Source organism: Triturus cristatus, chromosome 8 (assembly GCF_964204655.1).
Source record: "Triturus cristatus chromosome 8, aTriCri1.1, whole genome shotgun sequence".
In the NCBI taxonomy this organism is placed as follows: domain Eukaryota; kingdom Metazoa; phylum Chordata; class Amphibia; order Caudata; family Salamandridae; genus Triturus; species Triturus cristatus.
In genome coordinates this window covers 932,234,358-932,256,073 of record NC_140591.1, presented here as the reverse complement: position 1 = coordinate 932,256,073, position 21,716 = coordinate 932,234,358, and the positions used below count along the sequence as shown (strand labels likewise).

The following is a 21,716-nucleotide window of genomic DNA, read 5'->3' as shown; positions in this document are numbered from 1 at the left end:
ATTTTTTAAATTGCCTCTAGTGATATAGGTTTTGTTTTCCACAAATGCCTGTGCATCTTTTTTGTAACTTCTGCCTCGCTAACAAAATGCTTCTGTTGCATCAGGGAAGACTGGCAGATAGCTATTTGTAAACTTTAAACTACATATAAACATTGCAGCAACAATAATTATGACCAATGAAAAAATAAAAATGTAATAAATAAAAAAAGACGTAAAATACCCTAAACAATCTGTATAATACATGTATGCAACTTTAAAAACAATGGCTAGTAGGCAACAAATACCATAGGCATGTTTCGTGCCATCACATATAAAACTTTAAAAACTCTGAGGCATATGTACAAGGTAATGGCGCAGCATGGAGCTGCAGCAAACTTTGCAGCGCTGGACTACATAATTTAAAAAAAATTGAGGGATTTGCTGTATTTACATACATACGATTAATGGCTTTTTTTCTCTTGCTATGTGTGCTGCAGAATGCAGCATACATAGAAGTAACAAAAACGAGGAGAACTAAATGTTTTTCTCCTTGTTGACCAAATCTAACACCTGCTTTTGCTTGGCATTAGTTTTTGGCACTGCCTCAGATTTACACATCCTGGTAAATCTGGGGGAAGCGTCAAAAAGCAGTGGGTGTCACGGTAGAGCGCCCATAGCAACACCCATTGAATGCCCCTTTTGCGCAGATACCTGAGTAAAAGGGTACCAGATTTACAAAGCAGCATTAAGCCATGCTAAGTGGCTTGACGCCACTTTGTAAATATATTTTGCAGGGCATTGCACCACCGGAACGTCGAAAAAAGTGAGATTCCGGTTGCACGATCCCCTTGTATACATGCCCCTCTGTTTCATGAAAGTTATTTGAAAAAAGAACCCAGGGTAAGGCCTAAAGAAATGCACAGCTGGTTAGACATTGACACCTTGGAATAATGTTGAGGTAGTGATTTTCTGTCCAATCGTCCACAATGCCACAAAGAACTGGTAAATCGCAAAGACTACACATTGATTTGTGTCGATTTTTAAAATTCTCATTGCTTATTTAAGTTCTCTAACACCTATACTGCTTCGGTAAGCTGGGAATGAGGAATAAGGGTAAGAGAAATAAGGCATGCTCTATTTTTTCTATGGGTTGCTGCAGAATGGACACAACCTTGGCCTTGAATGGTTCCCCCTGTGAGGGTAGCGGCGAGGGGGGGCGGAAAGTTCATCTTGGCCCCAAAGTAGTCCTTGAGAATTTTGAGCCTCTTCCTCTGGAACTTGTTCGCACCTTACTTGACACAGCAAGATCCGGATCACCCTATGACCCCTGTCCGGTGTCCATTGCAAAGACAACTGCTGAACGTCTAAGCAAAGCCCTGACGTTAGTTTTTAACACAATGATCGAGTCAGGATGTTTTCCCAGGCCCTGGAAAAAGGCCTCTATTTTACCCCTGCTCAAAAACCCTAACTTAGATGCCATTGAACCCGCAAATTTTCGCCCCATACCTAGGCTTCCACTTCCAGCCAAAATGGTGGAAAAAGCCCTTAATACTCAACTTGCCGCCTTTCTTCTTAAATCTCAAACACTAGATGACACACAATATGGTTTCAGAAGTGGCCACAGTACAGAATCGGCACTTCTGAAAACCACAGATGAGATTAGAAGAGCGGTAGATTCGGGAGGAAGGGCAGCCCTGATCTTATTAGATCTCTCCGCGGCCTTCGATACGGTCCACCAGCAGCGTTTGCTGGACCGGCTCTGGGCATGCGGGATTCAGGGCAAGGCCTGGAGCCTCATAAAATCTTTTCTCACTGACAGATCTCAGGTAGTTTCCATGGGTGAGTTTTGCTCTAACCCATTTGTCCTACCCTGCGGAGTTCCACAGGGCTCATCCTTGAGCCCGACCTTGTTTAATATCTATGTGTCATCATTGGCCCCCATCATTAAGAGCCTGGGTTTTCATTTAACATCCTATGCTGATGATACACAAATGGTGGTATCCGTGCAGCAAGGCCAGGAGGACAGCTTGGCAATCAGATTCCATGATTGCATGATGGCAGTGAGTCTTTGGATGGCGGAAAACTGCCTGAAGCTGAATTCTGACAAAACTGAGGTCATGGTGTTTGGAAATTCTCCAACCTTTTGGAATTATAAATGGTGGCCGGTCAGTATGGGAAATTTCCCAGCCCCAGCTGCAAAAGTAAAAAACCTGGGAGTAATAATTGATGACAAGCTGAACTTGGGGGCCCAAATCAATTCAGTCTCGTCATCGACATCCTTCGTTCTGCGGACCGTCAGAAAAATCTTGCCTTTCTTGCCTACAGATAGCCAGAAAACAGTGGTCTCTGCCTTGGTGATGTCTATATTAGACTATTGCAATGGTCTCTATTTTAACATCCAGGAGCGTTTTCTGAAGAAATTGCAGAGGCTGCAAAATGCAGCAGCCAGATTATTGTCCGGGATCCCTAAATTTGCACCCATATCGAAGGAAATTCAGAAACTGCACTGGCTTCCAGTCAGGAAAAGGATTCTTTTTAAAACATTATGCACTGCTTTTAAGGCTCTCCACGCGACCGGACCGCTCTACTTGCAAAAACACCTAAAATGGTATATACCATCTAGAGACCTTCGGTCTCGGGGAGCTAAACTGGCCTCTATCCCCAAGGTAAAAAAACAGTCTTGGGGAGGCAGAAGATTTGTAGTTGGGGCAGCAAAAGCCTGGAATGCCCTTCCGGCACAACTCAGAAACCTGTCAGATCTGCTGTCCTTTAGAAGGGCATTGAAAACATGGCTATTTACCCTCTAAATGATCGCGCTTCTCTCCGCTCGCTGGTAAATGTAGCTTCTTAAGTGATTGGTAACAGCGCCAGGACACCCTAGGGTAACCGTGCGCTTTATAAATTATTTAACATAACATAACATAACCTATCACCTCAGAGTATTGCACCCAATTAGCTGTGAAAGTATGGGGCAGCACAGTCCCATATCTAATTTGCAGATAGCGCTTCCTAGCGGCTGAAAGTTCTATTTCATCCAGGAACCTCACTTCCACATACCCATCCTTCAACATGAGGAAAGACAAGCTCGGGAAACCCAAACTGGACTGTGCTTGCACGGTGGCCAATTTACATTGCCAGCAACCTCTCTTAAGTGATTCTTTGTTGACCGTATGGGACTTCAAAGGGACAACCCACAATCTATCCAGCCCAATCTTTGTAAGAGTTATTTTATCATGCCTAAGCCAGGGAATGTTACCTGAACCAGGGATGTGTAGCACCTCCTCCACTGGATGTTTCCTGTTATAAATTGAATTTCAAACAATCATTTCAATGTAAATTTGAGGGGTCATTATCAAGAAGTAGACCCAATCATTAAGGATTTTATACTACCTGTTTATCAATTGAGATTCAGGTTCATGTATGGGTTATGATAGATGAGATTGATTGTTATGGTGTGTTTCTAGAGCTGTATTTTTTTGTATGTTTTTATATTTATGTATATGTTACATGTGCGTACAATACTTAAATATTGATAATAAACAATGTTTTATTTTTGCTATTTTAGTGTGTTGATGAGCTCTGTTAACAGTGTAAATATAAACATGTGGCTCAGTAAATAGGTCGCCTGAGGATTTACAGTACCGTAGCACCTCATCAAGGCCTTGTTGATAAGAGCGTAGCTCTGGTGAGGCCCAGAGCCTCCTGTTGTACAAGATGGGTCGTACACCAATCCTGTCTGAAATTTACCTACGCTCCATATCCAGTCATAGCGAAGTAGTGGGTGCTAACAGGAGACAAGCCAATTGCCACATAAAAACGACTTCTGTCTGCCACCAAAGTAGTTAGATTTCTATGACCCCACAGCTCAGCACCATAATGTGCTGTTCCTAAAGCCTAGCAATTAACATGTTCAATGGGGCAGGGTTGTCCCACCACAAAGATGGACCATGACCCTCAAACAAAGCTTTGATTGGCTTTTAGGGTCCACCTCCGTGTTGCAGCTCTTTTCCATTTTGCTTATAGTTTTGGTATTATAGGGTGCACACCTCAGTATCCCAGTCCTCCTTTTTCTGATGCATACCAACCGCCCAGCTTCTCCTTTTGTTCATTTTCTCTTCATTATTGTAATTCTCTCGCCTTCTCACTTTTCATTTATCCTATCTGAACTTGACGCCTAGGTTATTCAGTCAGCCAGTCAAAACCAATTTAATCGATTCATTAAAATCATAAAAGTACATCACAATAATTCATACAAATATAAAATACATTACAAAATACAATGTAAAATGCTTCATAAAAAGATCAACCAAGCCAAAAAGTGAACCTCTGATGTCTAGGTTATTCCTATGTTGAGGGGCGAAAGCTACTGTGATAATAGGAGTAACGTCCAACGCAACCGAGTGAGCAACATTGGAAACAAAAGGCACTGGCACCATGTTCCTCATCAGAGAAAATGAGGTTCCACAACCGTTACCAGTGATAACAAACCCAGTGAATTTTTTGAAATATTTACAGATGAAAGTTTTGAAATTAAGTAATTCACCATAAAATGTGTAGTTTTAAAGAAAAAACTGGAATTATGCGATGTGATAAGAGTTGGATAACACCTTACAACATAGATGGATCATTGCTTATCACATGCTGCGTCCGTTTAAATCTACTGGCTGGTGCAACAAAGCGAGTCTCCATTTGTTTCACTTACTGACACTGGTAGACATATAACTGGGCAGTTTTGCAGCTTGCTTTGCCTTTAGCTCCAGGATTAAATAATGTATTGTGTGCCAGTCGGTATTCAAGTCATCCAGCGTTCTCTGTAATAAAAAAAATAATCATTTTTTTTTAATGTTTGCAGAACTATTAAAAACAGAGACTTTTTGCTTTCAGAAATAGGCAAATGTACTTGTCTTAAACTAAGCCGTTGTCTTGCTCGCACACACAAGAGAGGTTATAATACATTGCAAAAGAAGTGAAATATCCTTTGAACTGTAATAATTCTGCATTTGCCAAGTTATTGATACTGAATGATAGTTTGATTCCTAAGAATCCATACTTGCCTACCACTATTGGCGGATTACCTGAAAGTATACGGATGGGGTTTGCCATTAGATTTGTTCAGAGCAGATTAGCAAACATGAATCAACTCATACACAATGTAATTCAGGTTAGATAAGAAGTGAGATAATTTGTGTTCATTTGAAAATTTCCAATACTAATGTAATTTATAAATTCTAAAAGAGCTCTATTGATCTAGGGTTTGGCTTTTTTTCCGGGGTTATATGGTTAAAAATGTAATGTTAATTCCATGTATGGAGTACCCGCCCGATGTATCGATTTCTGATGCTCGATGTTTATTGAAGTCCTTGCTTGAACAGCAGTGCCACATCGTTTAATACATGTGCATTATGTTTTTGAACCAACTGTACAGTTTAGGAAAAGTGAAGCTCTCCCTGAAAAGCACTTGTCGCGGGCCGATAATTCTCCTAAATTGACCCCATTTGTGTGCTGTGGAAGCTTTCCAATTGTGATGGCTCCAGCAATTTGGGCTTGAAAGTTCCCGGGCTTGGAAGGCTTCCCTTTTAACTGTTGCAGTACTGGAAGCACCATCCGCGGTCGGTAGTAGGAGTAGCTGCAGGGCGGTGACGTGGGGAGGGGGAGGGGCAGGGTGGGAGGTAGTAAACTATAGATTACGGAGGGTTACAGGTAAATTAACATATAAATTAATTAAACGAATTTCATTGCGTGCACTGCATCGCATTTGGGGATGCAGTGCACGCAACGAAATTCGTTTTATTAATGTATATGTTAATTTACCTGTAAACCTCCGTAATCCATAGTTTACTACCCCCCACCCTGCCCCTCCCCCTCCCCACATCACCGCCCTGCAGCTACTCCTACTACCGACCGTGGCTGGGAAGCACCACTGAGAATTGTTGGGAAGATGAAGGATGGGCGCTGCTTTACTGACAGCAGAAACACTCTCGCGTTTTGTGGATTTAATCTGGAGGACAGAGGGGAAACAGTGGCGTAACGATAATTGAGGGGGCCCCCTGCAAGGTACGTGGAGGGGCCCCCTCCGGACTCTATCAGGAGCTCCCCGGCCGAAGTGCAGTGCTGAGGGGGCCCCTTGGAGCTTGGGGGCCCCCGCACCGCGGGGGATGCGGGGGCCTGTGTTACGCCCCTGAGGGGAAAGGAACAAACTCATTAGCTGACTCACTCAGCGACGTTTTCATCTCCACAAACCCTGCCCAGCTTGATCGTTGCGGACCACTGTCTACCACATGACAGAGAAAATAGCTAAAATATAGCATCATTGTTGTTCTAAAAAAGAAAATGGATGAAGTGCGTGTCATTCTGCACAGTATATTCTTTCCCCAAAGTGCATCTTTCTGCAAAGTGTATTCTTTTCCCAAATATGGCATCGACAAAAGTTTTCTTGTGATAAGATATCATCTCTGAGCTACAGGAAAAAGCAGAGTTGTAAAAGAAAGTACATTTTTGAACAGAGTGTTTGCATTTTTCTGAACAGTAATACATGTTTCCTATTTCTAGGGGTTAAATGTGCATGCAGTTTGTGGTAGAAACCCATGGGTGAACCCAGAAAGCTCTATGTTTCTGAAGACTAAATAGCATTCTGAATTCAGCAAGGGCTCAATTTTATAGATTTTCCAGGAACACACCAAAGCCAACAATTGAGCTGCAGAATATAATGGTTTTCATTCATGTACCAACCATGAAGCAATTCATATTGTAAAATCCAATGAATTAAAAAATGAGTAAGAAGAAAACCTATTCATTTTTTAAATGAGCACCAGATATTGAGTTTAGGAATAGTGGCAATGTCAACATCTTTGAATTTGGGTTATGAGATTCACAGGGCAATATTCAAAATGTGATCATTTTTGCACAGTGACTTAATTTTGAAGGCAATAATGGAGAGAAATGTATCTCATAACAACAATTTTCTACTTTTCTGTGTTTCCACATGTGCCCAATAAAAATACTACCCCTCTTGTACTGCTAAGACTAGCACACACAAAACAAAAACACCCCAAATCACAACATGGAACCATTAATATTTCTTGGCAAATATAAATGGCTGTGTGATCCGGCAGCGCGGACACACATGACCCCAGCTACGCCGTCTTTCACAGCCGGAAGCGGAGAGTGTGGTCTAGCGGTCGGCACTTAAGTCACAAGATCACCTGACCTCTATCCAATGAGAGCGGAGACAGCTCGAGAAGATGGCGGTGGCCGGAGCAGCGAGGAGAGAGAGGACGTGAACAGCCGTAGAGGAGAAGACGTGAAGAGGGACAGCGAGGCAGAGGAGAGGGACGCGCTGAAGAGGTCCGGTCGGAAGAGCGGCACCAACGAGGAGGAGGAGAAGACGGACTGTCACTGAAAGGCCCCCCGCAAATAATTAATGAAAGCCCTGGGGGGAGGTGGTCCCCGGGGCTGTGGGGGTCCCCCTGGTCCCCCGTAATTTTATTTCAGCATGCCCCGGGACCTGGCCCACCCGGGGGCTTAATTAAACGAAGCACGGGAGGCCGTGCTTCGTTTTTAAAAAATGTTCTCGCCCGGATTTGCGCACCCAGCGCAAATTCGGCCGATTTTTCTTTAACAAAAATGCTTTTTTGGGCCCTGGGGGTCTTTGTGGGACCCCCTGAGCTGGCCTAGGGGGTCAGGGTGTTTCTATCCAGCCCCCTTTTCTTGTTTTTTGCATTTCTTTTTCTGTTCATTGTGCCTCGGTTACCGAGGCACAAGATGGCTGCCAACACTTCCTGGCTTGGAGTGTTGACAGCCAATTAGAATAAAGCTCGTGGGCGGGAGGGTGCTCGGATCCACCGCGCCTCTAAATATCTTTAGATACTGGAAGCACCTGGTGGTCTAGTTGGCCCCCAGGGGCCCTCAGGATTGAAGGGGATTTCCCCAACTTAAAATGCGCCACAGGGCGTGTTTGCACACGTCACCTCAGGCCCCGTCCCCTCCCTTCCCCACTGTGTAAACGCGCCCTCTGGCCGTTTTAAGTTGGGAGATTAAGTCCCCTCGAATCCTGAGGGTCCCTAGGGTCCAACTAGCCCACTAGGTACCTCCAGTAAGCACCACAGAGGTGCGTTGCAGAGAGGTGTAAAAAGGGGCATAGCCTCTTAACACCTCTCTTCAATGCAGCTCCCTGGCGCATACTGGAGGTTCCTGGTAGGCTAGTTGGCCCCCAGAGACCCCCAGTATTGAAGGGGAATTAATTCCCCAATTTAAAACGCGCCACAGAGCACATTGGCAGAGTGTTTCCATAAGGGGGCGGGGCCTAGGCATGATCTCGATTCTTTTTATTTTTAGCCCTTCTTTTTACATTTTTGGGGCCAAGGGGACCCCATCCCCCAGGGCCTGACCCCCAATTAAAAAAAAAAACAATGAACGGGAAGGGGGCCGTGTGGGCCCCCCTTCCGGTGGCCAATTCCTGGCCCCGGGGACCCCATCCCCGGGGTATGGCCATTTTTTAAAATATTCTTTTGGATGGGGGCTGCATGGCCCCCCTCCTAAGGCCATTTATGGCCCCGGGGACCCCCCCCCTGGGTGTTTTTTTGTTTGTTTTTGTTTTAAATTATTATGGAGAGGGGGGCCGTGTGGAAAATCAATCTGCTTTAGTTTTTGGAAGAGAGCAGGTTTCCCTGCTCTCTCTTCCAAAAACCAAAGCACAGTTTGCTATGGCGGCTCCCGCCCTGCCATAGCAATCAGCAGTGTCCCGGGGGTGGGCACCCCGGGACACTGCAGGAGCCGGCCCAGGGGGGTGGCGGTCCCCAGGGCCATCACAGGGCTCCAGGGAGGTGGTGGTCCCCGGGGGTCCGTAACGGACCCCCAAATTTGCACTGTTTTTCTTGTAGAGATTGGCTCAATATCTTTCTTGTAGACAACACACTTCTCAATTTTGATTAGTGCATTTTACCCGGACCAGAGAGGGAACTTTGGTTAAATTATGATTTTTGTTAGAAAGGGTCGAATTGGTTTTCCATATTGTTACGACAAAAGTGATTGGAGCTTTAAAGAGGGTGACTTTAATGACACAGTTTTCTTGCCTATGATTGGCTAACTACTTGTATAAATACTCCTTGTAGGTTGACAGTAGACACCATGGTCAGATGGACGATACTTTGGGCATGACTTCATATGATACCGGGTAAGCCACATAGATGGAGGTGATATTGCACTTGTTACTTTCCTTAGGTGGTTTCATGAAAGGATGTTTGCTGGGTATTTTTTGATACTTATTAGACTATATATTTAACTTGTGAGGATTCATGTAGCAATTGGGGACACTAAATGAATTTATTCCCTTATACCCCGTATTTCCTTATTTTGGTGTTGATTTTAATGTTAACTTTGGCGTTTACTCTAATGAAAAAGATGGAGTGATTTTTCTAAAGATATGATTTGTTCTGCCCCTTTTCTCATAGCATGGATAGAAGGCAATAATCCTTAGAAAATCCAGAAGACATTGGTACGATTGGAATATCGATGCATATTTATATAGATGATTTACATGGTGATTTACATGAACTGTTCCCAAGTGAGTTCTGTTCTGTTTATAATTATTGTATTAGACGTGTTAGATGCTTGGAAGTGTAAACTAGATGGTATATAATTTAAATGGGTAATCAATTTTTTGTTTTAGAATAATTTACTGGCTGCCCTCTCATAGATTAATGGATGGATGTATTGATTATAGCCATGATAGATTTTGCTCCCTTCTTTTTAGTTTGGATATATATTATTAACAAGATGTTACTAGATTCTTGGCTCTCAAGATTTCACGTTCATAGGTTGCTTTGCTGATCTTCGTGATCTGATTCACAAGTGAGTGCTACTTATATGAATATTTACTTTAATAGACCCTTAGTGGATTGATGAGCTATTGTTTCCAACCGTCATAATCACCTTCAGTACTGCTGTACTTCAAATCATAGGAAGTACCTCATTGACAACTTTTTCAGGTATTATAAATGGGATGTAGAATACCGTATATATTTGTGGATTATAAATCCCTTTTTTTGATCTGGATGTCCACTTTTTTCTCATTTGATACTCATTTATACAGATCATGTTTGAACCGACTGCATTTGTAATAACAATGAGCATCATATGTTGTGAAACTTATCCAATGATTCTTTGGATTATATGTAGGCTGCTTTTCCATATGAAAAACACAATAACATAACCTATTGGAAACAAATGTTAAGAATGGGTATAGGCAGGGAGCATCTTACTACAGGATAATAATTCCAGTACTAAGAGAAATTGTCATCATTAGAGGTAGAATTGCCTCATGTCCTTTTTATCATGTTTATGTCTATCTGGCCTTCATTATTGTATATTGTGTAATATCGGTCTTTTTCGAAAGACCTTGTGTAAATATATACATATAATTTTTGGATAATTTCTATAATGTTTTCTCTAACTGTTTTACAGCCCTGATGAAGTCTATCTATTGGATGAAACACATTGGCTGGGCTTTATGCTTCTGATTGGAAATGAAAATAAAGATTAAATGAAGAATAGAAATTTCAAGACTCCCCACACTTTAATTTTGTGTCAAATCGCATGAATTTGATATTGTTTATAATCTATAAATGTACTATATTTTATTATATGCTCCTTTTCATTATTTCTTAGTTTGTTTTCACTGTGGTTTATCGGTCTTATGGTGATGTCTTTACAATGGTACAACAGCAGCGAAGGATAGGTGGTCCCATCTCCCTTCCCACAACTACTCGCCCAGGTCGTTTGACCCAGTGTTGGCCCACACATGCCAATCCTGATGCCCCATCCCCCGATGATGATGTGTTACCCATTAGCTGACTCTTAGATGCCGATTGGCCTTGCGAACATGTGGAATACCCTCCATGCCACTGCACAACAACATACATACCTCAGGGGCTCACAGGAGCTTATCTCACATCAATTAAATACTTACAGTGGCTCGAGACCATTCCTAATTCGGTGAGGCTCACTAAGTTGTATAACCATCGCGGCTAGCTGGAAAGACTGTTCGAATTGGCAGAAAGGGTTCAGTACTCTGAAAAACACAGTTTTGCTTAAACAAACGCTGTGACTTTGTGCTTCTGTTAGTTTGTCAATTCACTACCAGTGGAACTGTTGTTGAGCTCATGGCCAGAGATTTTATTTGTGATTATGCCGACAAAGGCATTTGCCCTTTTGAGAACACTAACATTAAAAATGATTGAATGCAAATATACAACGTAAGACTAGGCAGATTAAAATGCCATATGCAAACTATCATAAAATTTTATTTTAACTTGAATTGGAGCTGTGTGACTTTCTGACATTTTGTGATGTACAAGGTAGCAGAAGACTACTCAACTTTTGTGACCAAAGTGGTTCTGATTTTTGACAAGCTCACACAGAGGTATTACTGCATGTTACTTTAAACTTCAACAATTCTACAAAGCACCTTACAAAACTTCTTCTCTGAAAGTCTGTCAAGCACATGCTTATGAATTGGCGAGGTCACTGACTGGTTAAATATAGACGACAAGATAAACGCTTTTAACTCTATACAACTGGCACGCTCATTTATTCACAAACACTAGTGATCAAAAAGCTTCATTTTTATCTGTAATATAACATTATAGTGCCCACTCAAAAGGTCGCATCTAGACCTTCCAAACGTTTAACGATTAAAACATTTATACATAAGCGGGAAAACTAGTATATAAGAGACAGCAGGATGAGACGACAACATAAAATGCATTAGATCTGCTATGAGTATAGTCAAACAATTGAAGTCCCCCAGAGTCGCACAGTTTCCACCATTCCTGAGGCATCCTTCTGGAACACACACCGAAAAGTCTGTGTTGGCTCCTACTGGCCATCACAAACAATCCACAGCTAGAATGAGTTCACAGGACTCACAATTCACTGTGCACTATAACTGCAATAGATCTTTTCACACATGAACCTACTTTATTTACAGAATTTACCCGTCCTTGCCTTCCAACAGTTGTCATCCTGTATCAAAGGAATTATGGAAAGGCACATTATAGCAGCCCATTTCACAGATAAATAAACTTTGCCTTGGAAAAACAGCGTTCAACCTCAACCTACATACACATACGCTCTGTGGAAACAGTCAAGATACACCTCACAGACAGGACCGCAAGCCACTCTAATAAATGGCATGTACTTAATGCACGTGAAAAACTCTATTAGAAGACGTTATATAGTGAATTTTTTTTAAAGATTTCCTCATCCAATTACTGTCTTTTGTATAGCCTACGTTTAACTCCTAAAAAAAATCCCAATGTTTAAACGCCAATTAAAGACAGTAAGACCATGACAAATTCAGGCAGTGCACATAACTCTCCAATATGGTACAACAGGCCTTTAGTGGGCATACCAGCTTCATAAATTGCTAACCTGGGTATGAACCTCAAGCTCAGTCCCTCTTCTTACAGTGATGCTGAAGCCAAAGCATTCTGTTTTGACATTTGCCACCATTCAAACTTAGCCGCTTTCCTGCAATGGGCTCAGTTCCACTGCCCTTTAAAAGGCACTGAGTTGGCAAGTGATGGACTTCAAAGCAAAAGTGGCAGAATGCACACCGAGGTTTAGTAGAAGTCAAAGTTTCACAATACTCAAGGCAATATATAGTGCATGCCACCCTGGAATGCGCTCGCTCTGTGCACGTAAATGTATCAGAAAAGAAGCTGGAACCTCGCCAGGTCTCTGAAGCCCAGGATACCCAGCTGAACGATTATGTAAGATCCGAGGAAGTTCAACCAGTGAGTTCCTGTTTGTACAAGACTTTATGATCCCTCAGTCTTTTCAATAGTTCAATCTAGGCTTTGCTCCGAGACACAAAAGGTTCACAATCCCATTTAATTCAACGTCAAGGTGGTATTCCCAATGCATTTCGGGCAAATGTGCCCTTCCGCAAGGGTGACTACAGTGAAAAAAGAATCACATGAAAACTACCTATCTTCCAGCAAAACACTAGGGGTGGGCGAAATTTGGGAAATCCACTTCCGCAAATTATCGCGAAAATGTTTAAAATTATCGTAAACAAGCGGAAATATCGCCAAGATGCGGAAGTTTTTTTCCAGCATGTTCGCGAGATTTTCTGCATGGTTGCTGGTCGCCAACTTACCCATATGGTTGCTCGCGGGCGCGGCCATCTTGTTTTGAGTTGTCTCGCGGTGCATGATCGCAAGAAGAAAGACGTGATCGCGCAACGCATGACGTCACTGCGGGCGCGAACTGTCGCGAGACAGCGCAAATGGCTAAAAACAATACAACATCTCATGGAGAACGTGACCGGATCAAGAAAACTTGTCGGCGAACGCAGGGATTCAGGTAAGGCGATCGCGCGCGCGCGAGAATGTATTATTTTACAGCGCGAGCAAGAAGCAAATTATCGCCAAGCTGCAGAAAGCGGGAATTTTGACATTTTCGCGCTCTCCGCGGAACGCAAAAAAGTCAAATAATCGCAATTTCTGCGAACGGAACAATAATTTTCGGCCACGCCAACAAAATACATAAAAATAAGATGAACATGCAAACAATGCTGAAATATATAATCAACCTCAACTTCTCCAATGCTAAAAAATGATACCTCAGTGTCCATGATTAAAAACTCGATCTTTGAGTTTAGGGCTATAAAAAAACAGCATAACAAACTATATACTGCATTTTGTTACCCTGCATTTACACTCAATTACATGTTCTCCATCCCACAGAAACGTGCTCTCTCCACTAACGTCTAATGGAAACCAAATGTCATAGCCCGACTTTTGAATCCAGTGCTAAATAAATGTGCACATGCTCCCACTCAAAACAACTTCTCAAAAAATTGTGATGTGAAGGAACAGAACCATATGCGGTGAATACCAATACTGTGTAAAAATGATAATAATAAAAATACTTAAACCTAAGTGCTCTAGAAACGTAAAAATAAAACATACTTCCACAGGTGACATACCTTAAACTAGTGGGCCTGCAGCACTGATTATGCTACCCTCTTAAGTAGCCCTTTAAACATGCCTCAGGCCTGCCATTGCAGAGCCTGTGTATGACGTTTTAACCTGCCATTTTGTTTGCTATCACTGATGACATAGAGACTTGCGTGAAAGCTTTGCTACAGGGTGAAGACTGCACATAGTTGGTGCTTACTTTCCTAACGGGATTTAGTGTCTGACCGGAGTGGTCTCTGCATGAAAAGCTGTGCATAGGATTGAGAACTGTATACACCAGGTAGTTGCTGACCCATGTCTGCTTGATTGCCCACAAGAAGATGTCTATCTGCAAAGTGTTCAGTACAGGGTAGAGGCTGGGTGTAGTAGGGCCATGCCCACCTACGTGGGCTTGGTGTGTAGAGGGGCTCTCTGTGGAGTGATTCTGCACAAGGTAAAAACTGTTTGCAAAAGATACTTTCCCACCCATGTGTGGTTGATTACCTAGAAGAGATTGGCTTTCTGCAAAGGATTCGGTGCAGGAGAAAGGCTGTGCGTAGTAGGAACGTGGCCACATACTGGGGAATAGGTGTCTCAATGGAGAGGGTTCTCCATGAAAGGTTGTTCACAGGGCAAAGCTCATCTTCAGAACAGGCTTTCCCACTCATGCCTGGTTGTTTGCCCACATGAGTTTGGCTACCCACAAAGTGTTCAGTACAGGGGGAAGGCTGTGCATAGGAAGACTTTGGTTCAGCTAAGGGACTTTGTGTGTGTGAATGGTAATTCATGGTTAATATGATTCTGCACCATTTAATACATGATTACATGTTTCAAAGTCTATAGAGTAATTTAGTCAGAATAGGCTAGATGTCAGGAGTGATGTGATACGTTACATATCATGGCAGGAGCACAAGTTATAGTTAGCTAAGAAAACTATAACTGATGAATGTCAGTGTTTTTTTGCATTTAAAACATGATGTTATGACTGAAATTGTCACCAATCATGCCACTTTAACCTTTGCTTTTTCAGTAAATTTAATTTTTTTATGTAAAGTTTGAATTTCTATCTTTTTTTAATCCAAAGTTAGATATTACAATACCTAATTTATTGTCACTTTAACCTTTGTTTTCTCAATTAATTTCTGTGTTTTAATGTAAATTAACATCCTATTACCATATCCAACCTCTGCAGGTGACAATCCCCCACAATGAACTTCTATAACCCTGTGGTGTTGTATTCGCTAGACCCCATGCCAGTGGTCAACCCCCAGTGTTCACGGCCTACAGCCCCACTGATCACCCAGAAACTTTCGAGGAAGGAGCTGAGGTGGATAAACTTTTCTAGGGAAGTTTCGTTAAGATTCATCAAACAGCACTAAAGGTAGTAGCAAAACAATAAATGCTCTTCCTATGGAATGTTTGACCTAACAATAACTACACAGTGGCAGTTTTTTTAATGCAACTTAATATTTTCTTACCATACCTAAGACCAAGCCCTGCGTCCGTCCCCTGAAGCCAGCTAACTCCCTGTGTGTCCAGGCCCTGTGCCCAAACCTCCAGGGGCAGCCAACCCACATCCGCACACAGCCTTCACCTGTTTGCGTCAACCCATCACAGACACTCAGGCCCCACCCCTCTTAAAAAAAAGTAAATCCTATCCAGTGAGACACTTGAGGCAGCCAGCACAGCCCCCGTGGTACTACCACAGGACTCCAGCGGGCCGCACTGGCTTTTGCGGGACACCTATTGGATTGTGGAAATGCTCCTATGTTTTTTTTGACACAAGGTTAGGGTAATTCTACAGTGCAACACAAGTGTGTGGTGCAACATAAAAACAGATGGCTTGGGTTAAACCCTGACAGACAACCAACAAGCAACCAATGAAGGCAAAATGGTGAAAAGATAATGGCAATGCTTCAAGCTAATCACAGTATGGTGAATTGAGTAAACAAGATAAAGAATAAGCAACATTCACCCTAGCTAAATAACACAGAGGAATGGTGGCGTAGAAAAGGAAAGAACAAAGAGTTTAGGAGATTAAGGGGTCCATTAGGATGGAGGGCGGATGTCCTCTGGCGGGTGGGCGGTAGCAACCGCCGGACCAGCTGCGGACATCCGCCCGCCATTGAAGCCCTGAACACCGCCGGTCCGATTAGCATTGCGGTCGTGACCGCAGCGGTGTGATTTCCCGCCCGCCACTTTTCCGCCGGTTGCAGTCTGCCCGTTTGCATGGCGTGCGGAGCAGGACCGCTACAATTGTGGCGGATCAGGGCCAAGCACCGCCAGCACGATTATGATGCCGGCGGTAGCCAGCTTTCCGCGGCGGTGGAACCGCCATGGAAAGGCATGCGGAGAATGTCTCTGGGGGTCGATTGCGGACCCCAATGTGTTGGGGGTGTGGCTGCACTGAGGTGTACCCATGGTACCCCCTACATGTCCCTGTACCAGGTGGCAGGCACTGTGCAGTGCCTGCAACACAGTGCAGGGACATGCTTGTTTGGACATCGCGGCGGTGCTGCTGGCAGCACCGCACACTACAATGTTAACCGCCGCAATACGACCGCCGCGGTCGGATTTCCACTGCGGAACATAATAATTGGACTGGCAGTTTTCCCTCAGTCCTGGCGGGCGGTGTTTTCCCGCTACCTTGGCAGTCGGGGTGCTTTTCCGCCCATCATCCTAATGGACCTCCAAGTATTAAGGAGAACTATAAGGATGACGACTTTGGGTTAAAACATGAAGTAGAGTGGTTTTAGGTAGAAAGGAGCCAGATGTTATGGCAGGAGTCGGGGTAGAAGTAATAAGGATATGGAATAGAGAAAGACCAAACAATAGAAAGTGGCACCATGGAAATTCAATGTGGGAAGTGAAAGGGTGTACAGGAAGACCAAGATAGCGTGAATAATGAGAAGGAGAACTTCAAATGAGAGACCTCAAGAAGAAACAAGCTATTGTTTTATGATAGGAGAAAGAGCAGAAGTAGAGTAGAATGTGAAGATAGGGATCGATGAAGGGTAGGGAGGCCAGGTCTTTGGCATCAGGGATGATAAGGAGATTGAAGAAGGCAATGTAGGAAGAGAATAAGCAGGAGGACATTAATTCAGATAGATTTTAAACAAGTGTATGTTTAGTCCTCTTGTGAAATTGGAGGAGGTCTTTACAGCATTTTAGATCATATTTAAGATAAACATATTTCTGAAGAAGCTAATTATGATGCAAATTATTTAGAGTAAAAGCTATATTTGCAATAATTTACATAAAATCTAAAAATGAAACGTCACATATTTTAAAACTTGCAAACTGCACTGGGCACATATAGTTATAGGCCACAGAAAATGCTTAACTGCAAGTTTTATTGTAAGGTCGAAGTGAAATGTCAGTTTTGAAATGTGCACAATGAAATTTAGAGATCTGACCTTAATGTGACATGTTTAAAAATATTCAACATATCCCTGGAATTCCTATCGTGGGGATATATGCACCCCCCCCTTGGTGGTCACACCAGACGTAACGATGTCCCCTTGACTTTGATGTTCATGGTCTTTTTTCCCTTTCGCTCTTCAGGATTGATGACCGATCTTTTCCCTGCCCCCCCCCCCTGCCCTTCTTCACGCGAGTAACTATGTAATGGGCTGCATTGTCGCTGTTGTCCCCCGCTCATGAGAGAGCAAGTCCCTGTTAATGGAGTTCTTCTGCCTGGTCTAAGTTTCCTTTTGTTGTTTTTATTTATAAAACAGTTAATAAGAAACCTTTCTGTAGTGCTGGGTTCAGTTGTGGGCGGCTGCAGCCGTTATGCGTGCGGTTCGCTCCTGCTCTTATAATTGCTGTATTATTGTTTTCCTCCCTTTTCTCTACGTTAGCGGCCGGCCCAGGCGGTTGTAGGCCCATGACTGTGAATATTTGATGTGTAAATAAAGGTTTAAAAAAAAAAAAAAAATAATAATATTCAACATAAATGCAGAACATTTCAGTTTAACAAATGTAAAAACTTTTGTTAAGAAACATCTGATTGCGAAAACTAAACGTCCTATCTACCCCATATTTCCCAAAATGCTTGAATAGAAACATTAACATTAGAAGGTTAAATAGTGTTTGATGCCTAGGGGAACAGAGGTCTTTGAATCAAAGTGCTACATACGTAAGATGTCTGTAACAAACTTTGTGATAAAACTTTGCAAGCTCCATGTCATTTGGGAAAGGAAGAGCTGAACTCAATCTCAGATGAATGCTGTTGCCCGATTGGATCTGAGAAAGAGAGACCTGCTATACATTTTGCAACACATTTTTGCCTTTTATAGTAGTGTGTGTTCCTAATGTAGAGCTATGCTTTTCCATACAACTATTTGCATAGACCCATTCCTTTGTCCCTTTTTGACAGTTTGACTACCGCTGTGGTTCTTTCCTTGGATTATTATTTATGTTCAATTTTGACAGATTGCTACTGCCACTGTAAGCTTTTGTTCTCAAATTATTGACAGCAGGATGAGTTTCATGAAGTACCCTTAATGGGAAATACAGCTGCTTAAATTGGATTTTGAGCTTTATGCTCTCTTTAGCTCACTCTTTTCCTTTGAATTCACACTCTTCATAAGTTATACTAACTCTAAATTCTGGTCCTTTTCTTTAGAATAGGGTCTTTTACCTTTATGGAACGCACTTGATGCACTATTTGCTGATTTTTTCTATCCACATTTCATGAGATTTCTGTAAACTTACTTGAATTTATTGAGTAATCTGAATTAAAAGAACCTTACTAAACCCTTATTGAGAAATAAACTTTAAAACTAATTTAAACTCTCATCATTGATTGAGCATTAGAATTTTCATTGTGATTTAACTTATGATGATGGAATTGCTCCTGGCTCAAAGTAGGGTGGCAAATATCCATCACCTGAAGCAAGTGGTACTTTGAAATCAGTGCGGGAATAGGGCTAAACCCTAAACTTCATGGTAAGAACCACATTATTTAAATTCTGCCCCACATCACACTATCATTTCAAAAACTTTAATTATTGAATATTTCTTTGTTTTGGGCTTGCATAAGGTACTGTCTAGCTCATTGTTTACTTCAGAGAGCAAAATTACCCTCCACACAAATTCCAATTCAAGCCATTGTGTAATGTAGCTAACCACAAGGATCACAAGGCAATATTTTGACTCTAAATAAAAATCAAATATATATAAAATGTGGTGGGGTTAAAAGTTTAGATTGGATGATGGTGAGACTTGTGACCAACATTTGGTTTGGCTGCCTACAGAAACGAAATATAGCGTTTTTCTGAGAGAGAATTACATTAATGGCCGTATCATGCATTGTGTGCATATAATTTCCATGAGTATAACCATCAACAGTTTTGTTTAGTCAGAACAGAGCTGAGTGCCTGTTTTTATGTGTTTTCACTGTCTAAAGCACATACATGTAATCAGGAATTTCTCCAAATGCATGTTTGCATCGCGTGAACTCACTCGGATACATACCGATTCAGAGCCATTGTTAACCCTTCACTGTGGCAGCTTGAGTGGGGGTGAGAGTCACTGTGTAGCGCTCTGTAACATGAAACCTTTATGATGTTGTTGTTTTTGGTCCTTTGAGTTTGGTCAACACTCTGGTTCTTAAGAAGCTAATTAATATGATATGTTGGAGTGGAAATAAGAGAGGGAGAGACGGGTGGATAGGACAGTACTGAGAAGGATGAATAGCAGATAGATAGATGGGTGAATACAGGGATGGATGGATGGATGGAGATGTGGATGGAGATATCGATGGACGCAGCAATAGATGAGTGGAGAGGAGGATGGAGAAGAGAGGGGTGGATGGAGGAAAGAATGGATGATGCTTTGATGGATTAAAGGAAGGATGGATGGGTAACAAAGATAGGGTGATGGATGAAAATGAAGAAGGGTGGTGTATGGATGGAAAGAAAGAAGTATAGATGGACGGTGAGAAGGAAGGATGGGTCATGAATAAAGAAGGAAGAAAGGAAAAATCAAAGAAGGATGGAGAGAAGGATGACTGGATAAAAAGAAAGAAAGACAGAAAGAAGGAAGGATTAGATAAGGATACAAAGATGGGTGCATTGAAAAAAGTGCAGAAAGGATCGAAGGAAGGTAAGCAAGAGAGAAAAAAAAAGAAGGATGAAGAAAAAGATAGACAAAAGACTGAAAGGATGCTGGAGAGAAGGAAGGACAATTAAGAATGTCAGATTTCCGTAAGGTGGAGCAATCTCCCGAATGACGACCGGGTGCCTTGTTTCACCCGCTTACTCAGTGCTATTTGGTAAATGGTTTAAAGTAGAAGCGTTTATTATTTTCCTGTACATGTCTTGAATTAAATGTATATACTTTTGAAACTGCAAGTCATTATTATTAATATAGGTGCCGAGCGGTGCCCCGCGGGAGAGCACACCTTCATGATAGGGGCCAAGAAGTACATACATGCGCCACCGAATTTTGTCTAGTAAGACCCATGCAAAAGCTCTGCGCAAAGGGCTCTCAAGGCACCTTAGAAAACAAAATAAGATGTTCTTTCTTCATGACATTTATGAATCAATGGTCTGTTGGAAAGATGAACTGTGGGAGTCGGTAAGTTAAGCTATTCCAAAAAGGCGTAAACCCAGGATCACATCACCGAGACAAATAGCTTGGTTTATTGTTTTGTAGTCAGAAAATTGTTTGCAATAAAGCAAGCGTTTGTAAGCTGTTTCATTTTATGCGATCAATATTTTTCCAGCAAACTATAAAACTCAGTTATCTAATAACGTAGCAGAGATGTGATCACTGACAACATTTTATAACTCTTGTAGTCTGGAAACTTTAATATTTTCACACAGTAAAACCAAACATTTCAGATGGGGTATATTACCGATCAGGGCGTTTTTAATGGCAGCTACGAAGGGTGGAAACCATGATCATCAAAATGAGAGTCTTAAATATGTCATAATAAAACAAGGCGGCAAGGTGAGCTAAACACCTATCCTGTCTCACTGATGACGAAAAAGTGATATTTTAAGTTTTTCATAGATGTAAGGGAAGCAACTCTCGACAGCAGTTAGAATCGAAAAAAACTAACGTGTTTGCTGAATGTTTCGTTTCCTTTCCCCTCATTCTGATTTTGAAATTAAAAAATCCCTTCCTTCATTGGGTTTTTCTGCTAAGTTTGACTTTCATACATTCATTTTGAATGTAATACTTCATATTTTCTATCAGTCCTTGATACTTAAAATTACATTTATTTGATGACAAAATATCCAAAGAACGGATGCGTTCCACAAAGTACTGCTGGCCTTTTAGAAATATGTTTTAAGTTATGCTTGCCATGCCTAACCTCATGAATTTTTCAATTGTTAGACAAGAGGACACCTTCAACCATGACTACACGAGATTGAACAGTACTGGTGCACAAGCAAAGTGGGTGAGAGTCTTTGATAGAATGTAACATATATGTTTGTGCATGTTCCAACAAAAGTAGTCTACTCATTAAGTGACGTTAAAGTTACAATACAAAACTGAAACGCTACTGAATCCCTCATTTATAGTAAGCTGCACAAACTATGACTCATTCTCATGACCTCACACGTGGCATCCCATAGCCTGAGAATCCATGACCACTTACTGTCTAGAAAGTGCTACGTTAGCTCGCAGAGGACACCAGGCTAAAGATCAAAGTCATTTCCAATGCCGCATGGATATTTGGAGCAAAGTGGCAGGATATCTGTGACATCATCCAGCTAACAATCATGCAGCCAGAACCTTGGGACTACATTGTACAGGACTGTG

At 42.1% G+C, this 21,716-nt stretch overlaps 1 protein-coding gene across 14 annotated transcripts in view; it reads right to left on the bottom strand.

Annotated features, from left to right (window-relative positions):
* DMD (dystrophin) overlaps positions 1 to 21,716 on the bottom strand; it is a 7,596,173-nt gene that overhangs the window by 2,600,038 nt on the left and 4,974,419 nt on the right. For all 14 annotated transcript variants that reach the window (XM_085622447.1, XM_085622454.1, XM_085622449.1 and 11 more), the window contains one exon: positions 4,682 to 4,790. In XM_085622447.1, coding sequence (XP_085478573.1) covers positions 4,682 to 4,790 — 109 coding nt within the window. The remainder of the gene's footprint in view (positions 1 to 4,681; positions 4,791 to 21,716) is intronic.